General features: G+C 37.2%; 1 protein-coding gene across 1 annotated transcript in view; it reads left to right on the top strand.

Annotated features, from left to right (window-relative positions):
- The window catches only part of gpc5a (glypican 5a), a 125,172-nt gene that overhangs the window by 61,302 nt on the left and 57,365 nt on the right, over positions 1–6,505 (top strand). Inside the window, exon 7 of the mRNA XM_032527777.1 lies at positions 919–1,039. Coding sequence (XP_032383668.1) covers positions 919–1,039 — 121 coding nt within the window. The remainder of the gene's footprint in view (positions 1–918; positions 1,040–6,505) is intronic.

Genomic DNA, 6,505 nt, shown 5'->3' with positions numbered 1-6,505 from the left:
CACACACACACACACACACACACACACACACACACACACACAGCTCAGCAAGTCTTTCAGCAATGAGTGACTTTACCTTGATCTACTAGTTTGATTAAATGATATGCTGGAGATTGAGATGTGAATGAATTGTGCTCAATCACATGGACCCATGGTCAAATTCATTGCCGCTGACAGATTGTATTCAAACCAAAGAGTGAGGAGTCCTTGAGGGGAACTGAAGCCTATTACCAAGCTATAACAACAATGGACTGCCTTAGAACGCCGCGTATTGAAACATTAAGGCACAAATCATTAATGAACAGTTGAGTAAACTGTACTCAATGTGGTTTGTTATGGCTATATAGTTTTTTACTGTATGCAGTACAGCAGGTTTTGCTGTGCAGCACCGCATAAGAGACACATGGCTGCTCATATGGTACATCATGTTTCGCCCACATCACAAATCCCACTTTAACCACAGGTGATGCCTACAGATGAATTATGCCATCACCTTTGTGTTAGTTTAGAATAGTGATTCTCTTATAGTATTGCTCTGCAAGAGAAGAAGAGATAATAAATTGTAATTCATTCAGTGTCAAATTTGCTTTTCCCAACATGTTGCCGGGGTATTTCGCATTGGTGGAAGAAGCACCAATAATACAATGTAAAAATACTCTTCTAAAATGAAAAATCTTTCCTTTTTAAAGCATACTAAAATAAAAAGTGCTAAAATACTTATAAAGTAAAAGTACACACAATATTAAATATTAATATTAAGTATGATATTTGAAGAGTAGAAGTATTAAGCAAAATACTCTTTAGTAAATGTACTGAGTTACTTTCCATCACGAGTATTTTTCATGTTATGCTTTAACATGACTGATGGGTATATGAAAATACTCACAGACCCTTCTGTCTTTTGTGCCTCGTTCACAGCTACACTCTCCGTGTGGTCGGCAACGGGATCAAGGCTCAGAGTGCCAACCCTGAAGTGAAAGTGAAGGGAGCAGACCCTGTAATAAATCAGATCATTGACAAACTGAAACACATCAATCAGGTGAGGCCTCCTTGTTGTCTTTACAGATTTACTGTATGTGGATTATACAATTTCTCTTTTTTTGCAGCTCTCGCTCCACTTTAAGTCTATATTTCCATCCCTCATTCTGTCAAACGTGGCAAATGTCTCCTCAGGCAATCTGCTAATTCTCTATGCGTCTTGTTAGTTCAGAGAACATTAAGTATGTCTTGTTAGCTTTCAGCGTATTCTTCAAGGTGCACAGAAACTGCTGCCTCGAAGAGAAATCACTGCTCGCAAAGCTGAAGCCCCTCACTCTTTACCTTTGAATAATATTACCATACTACCAGTAAGTATCAGTTAATAGAAAACTAGTCTCAAATGCAAAATCATCTACAGGCAATGCACAAAAATCAATCATTACACATTTAGAAACCCATTTGGTCCGGTTTGTCTGTCTTTATATTTAAAATTTTCTCTGCTCTTTATCAAAATCAATGTAACTTTTCTATTACCCAGCCTGCCTTTTTTGCAAGTTTGTGATGCTGTGGCTCCTTTCAGTGCTGTTTATCTCTCAGGATGATGAGATTAGGGCAGTTTATGGGAGCACTTTCTCTTCTGTAGCTTCAATAACAGCTGCTGCAGCAGACTCTGGGTTGTTGCTCTGCAGCAGCAGCACCAGGAGCTTCACATGTCTGTTGCTTTGGTTTCCCAAGTGGCAGGCTGAAGGCCAGGTCATCTCTCTTGACCTCGTGCTGGCACACTCTCCCTCACTAATTCACACCATCTGTGGGATGTCAGAACACATAAATCTATATCATAACCATTTAAGAGCGCCTGATCTGCCCCGTTGACATTTGTTGTGAATGTCTTTCTCTCTGTGTGTGTTTTTTGCCGTCTGCATCTTAAATGTTCTTCTTTGTACGTCTTTTTAGTTCTGTGAATGTTTACCTACGGTTTGAATAATAAGGTTATGAGGTAGAACACCAAGAAAATTGTTTATCTGTTGCACATGATTTACTATAACTATGAAACAAATCTTGACCGTCAGATCAGAAGAGATTATGTAATCATTAATAATCTTTTGAAAGCAAGTACTTCAGTAAGTGTAACTTACCCTTTGTTTTACACATTTTACCCTATATCTTTTGCTGATCTTTTTGTTATTTTCATCCCCTTATCTGCTGACTGTATATTTTAATAAAAGAAAATATAATCCTCCTGTCCTTACATACTCATTGTTTGGTTTTTCCCATTTTAATAACCAATCAATACTCAGTGATTCACTGATTAATCCCTTGTAGAATCACGTATAAGTCCTGATCAATCAGGGACGTTGAGATTTTACTTAATTATTATCAGTAGCCTCAGGACTTGTGGATGAACATCTATAATGCACAATTGTATATTTAACTTTGCACAAATTGGTTACTTCAACCTTCAATAACTAAAAGCAACAAAAACAAGCTATGAACACAACATTAACATAGCATCCCCTTTTAGGTTGATACGGTCAATTTCTTAGCAAGCCGTTGCTTGTTTACACATTCAGCAGTTACGAAGCGACATTATCATTCATGTGGAGTTGTTTTTAGCAGACACGATTCCAGGTCTGGCCTGCTGTCTGGGAGGAGGTTGATGAGAGTTGTGAGTAAACCAAAAGGTCAAGTTACGGCCAGAAAACAGCTGAAAGGTGCTAAAACACCTCATAGAGCAGGGAGTAGAGCTGTGTGACAATTCTCTGTTGGTTATCACAAGGAGCGAGCACCTTCACAAAATAAACATTGATTTTAGACAGTTTATATACAATATTACACAATGCACTACTGGAAGATGTTTCCTGCTGCCCCTCCCAGTTTGACCGAATGGTATTTTGAAACATGTACTACTTTTAGTGACACACAAATTTAATTTTCTTAATGTTTTCTGACCCTGTGAAATACTTGTTTACATCAGTAATTATTGTAAACGCAACAGGTAAACATAGTCAGTTGTTTGAATTTTCATGGTGAAAAGGACACTGATTTGTGTCTTTGATTTTTTTTGAAGTTACATTTTTAACTGAAGCAGAAACTATTCCTTGCACATGCTTTACTGTGTTTTAAAACTGAGGTGTTATTGTCGTCACAAGCAGTGATGAAAAGTGACAATTAGGCACAACACTTGACATTTGGCTCATTATCAGTTTATTCACTTCTTTGGCGTTTGAAGAAACTAATGCTCATTTCCACTGTATTGTTTGGCTCGACTCGACTCCACTTAGTCTTCGTGTGAGTACTTTTCCTTCCACTGCAGATTGTACCCCCTCAATGAAGGAGCGATTCTTAGCTGATTGTCAAACTGTTGTGACATCCTCTTCAACACAACAGCTGGCTGGATCCTTTTAATTTATGAAGTTCTTATCAATTTGGATCAATTCAAAGACAATGACGGAACAGATGCACAATTTCTGTCAAATAGTTGTGACTCTAGTTCCTTTCAGGAATATTTCTTCAAAGTTTACTGGGAAATAAAATAGAGATTGTTTATTAAGCCTTTCATGATTTAACCTCTCAGTAAGTTTGTCTGAAAACAATTTAATGTCTACAAAGCCATTGTCAGATTGCCACATGTTGCAAGAGCCATTTCTGGGGTTCAAAGAGTTATGGCACAATTAGTGGCTCACGGGCCTGCTCACAGCAATGCCGGTTGGTTGGTTGGTTGGTTGGTAAGTTAATCCACCACTTTGATCCAGACTGAAATATCTCAAGAACTATATTATGGCAATTCATAGCTGTTGAGCTGCTGACCTGTTCTAGCAGGTCAAAGTTTTCACTTATCTATTTACATTTTGTGATTTTAGATTGCCATGAAAAGTACACATTCACGTCCATGGTCCAATACTTTAGTATATGAACGAATACCTTCAAAACAAATGACATTCTCATCACCCTTAGCTGTACTTTAATGCTCATTAGCAAATAGCATGCTAGCACACTAAACTATGGTAATAAACATGGTAGTTTACTTTTGTTTTTTGTTTTTTAGACCTGGGGTGCTAATGAAATTTTACCATGAGTGAAATCAGTTCACACCCTCACAGATTCAGCAACCTTCTAAAAAAAAATACTCTCCATTAGAGTCCTGACAATTATCCAGCTATAAAACACAAATTTTAGCATGAGTATGATAACATTGTTGGCATCATCATTTTCAATGAAGCTGTACAAAATCACTGAAATTTCCGACCAGCCTGATGCTTCTTATAGAGCTCAACAACGCAAACAAAGCTAACTATTTTACCCATGTGTGACACTCTTAATCAACCACAGTTAGAAATACAAAAGTGCCCCACCTAAATATTAACAAACAAAAGATGCTAATTAGTCCCTCAGACAAAATCACCAGATAAAATCTCTGAGGTATTGACAGTGTTTTTGTTAATTAAACACTATAAAACAATACAATGCAACACAGGGTTTTTAGCTGTCAAACAGATCTTTCAATAAGTGCATGTGTTAGGTCGGTGTGAAAATATGAGTAATTAGAATGAACAAGAATCTCCCAAAACTTGTTTTAAAATAATTTCCCACAATACTTGAAACACTGAGAGATCGGTGTTTGTAACTTGTATGTAATCATTGTATTAGTAATCATACGGATCTCTTGGTCCAGGGAGCATTTTAAGGGCACCAAATTCATCTTCATTTATTTAAGACACTGCTAACAAGATCACAATTGTAATCCAGGTTCAAGATTTGGATGCTATTCTTTTAAATTTATTTTACATGTTGAGTCTGAATGCAGCCAATTTAAAACCATGTCCAGAATTGATGGGTTGAGGTGTGACGGCTGGCTTCAGTAGTGTTCAGAAAGCAGTTTCTGTGAAAAGAAGAGCCCTCAAAACCTGCATTGAAAGTTAACATTTGGCCTTTTGCATAAGTGTTGTTAGCCAAATCCTCATGGTCTGTGCCAGCATTGCCTCCAGCACATGCAGACAAAATAAAAAAAAGATAGTGTGCCTGTTCAGCAGGGTAAATAGTGAACCTTGTCTGTTTTGTATGTAGTCATGATGGTAACTATCCAGATCTTGTGTTCAATGAGTTGTTCCTCGCTGTAAGTTATTTCACGGTGTTGTTTGGGTTGCAAAGATGCAATTAAGCAAAAATTAATTGTAGCAACATCTTGAGTACGCTCAAGCCTGATTACACTCAATCACTGGATCTAACTGATTCTCAAAAGGAAGAGCTTTGTTGTGCTACTTGTAAGCCTTGTATCGGTTACATAATTCACTGATTTGCAAAATAATTTATCAGTTTGTTTTCTCCCAATCACTCTTGCGTATTTGAAACAGACAGTATTCAAAAGCATTTAAGAATTTGTTCCAACATCACTGAGCTTTATAAATAAAATTAAAAAAAAAAAAGTTAATTAAAAGTAACATTTTCACAACAAAATGGGGGGTCGTTATAGATATTTCAAAACATATGGACAATAACAGATTGGTGTGATTTGATTTGGACAAAAAAGAAGACTGGCCGCATTTAGACGCAGCCTTCTCAGGGTTGTGCTGCAATTTTTTGCAATGCAACACCAGAAGGCTGAGTAGGCTGATTAAATAAGCACATATTCCTGGTACGGGGATGCCATGTTTATACTTTTTAGGTAAAAAGATTAAATAGTAGCTCCCATGACTACTGTAATTTTTCACAGTTATAAAACCCTGTTTGTGACCATTAGTTTTTCTACCAATGAGCAGAGCTTTTCCTAAAAAGTGCTTTTATTTAATGGTGTTACCTGTAGCGTAAATGGTCAGTTAATCAATTTATATAGAATTTATCTTAGAATGCCTATAGTCTGCTTTGGCTATCAGCAACAGTTTTCCAATATTAAAAAGAACAGGTTTGGGGCACCACTCTCCGCCATCTGCTGGGGCAGCAGCATCGGAGCCAGCGACACTAACAGACTGAACAAATTGATCAGGGAGGCCGGCTCCTTACTGGCTGCAAACAGGTCACATTTGAAGCTGTGGTGGAGAGGAGGTCACTGAACAAACTGGACAAATCTATCATGGATAACCCCGACCAGCCTCCCCACACAGGTCCAACAGAGGAGCACCTTCTCTAAAAGGCTCCGACAGCTTTCTTGTTGTACGGACTGCTGCAAGAAATCATTCCAACCACAGGCAATACAACTTTTTGACACTTCAATGCTAGATGCTAGGTGCTAGATAAGACTCTAAGACGTCACAATACTGCACTAAGTGCAACTTGCACAATAGGATTATCTACATCATTACTATTTAAGCAGTTTCACACTTTAATATTCCCAACTTGTATATATTCAAATATTCTTGTTTTTTATCCTATTATCATTTCATGTATATATATATATGTATGTATGTATGTATGTATGTATGTATGTATGCATGTATATTGTATTGTAGCCTAGTATGTCATTTATATTTACTTTATTTTGTGTTTTGAGATATTTTGCTGCTCTATCTATCTATCTATCTATCTATCTATC

Source organism: Etheostoma spectabile, chromosome 1, assembly GCF_008692095.1.
Source record: "Etheostoma spectabile isolate EspeVRDwgs_2016 chromosome 1, UIUC_Espe_1.0, whole genome shotgun sequence".
In the NCBI taxonomy this organism is placed as follows: domain Eukaryota; kingdom Metazoa; phylum Chordata; class Actinopteri; order Perciformes; family Percidae; genus Etheostoma; species Etheostoma spectabile.
Note: the sequence above shows the minus strand (reverse complement) of the source record. Positions and strands in the feature narration are given on the sequence as shown.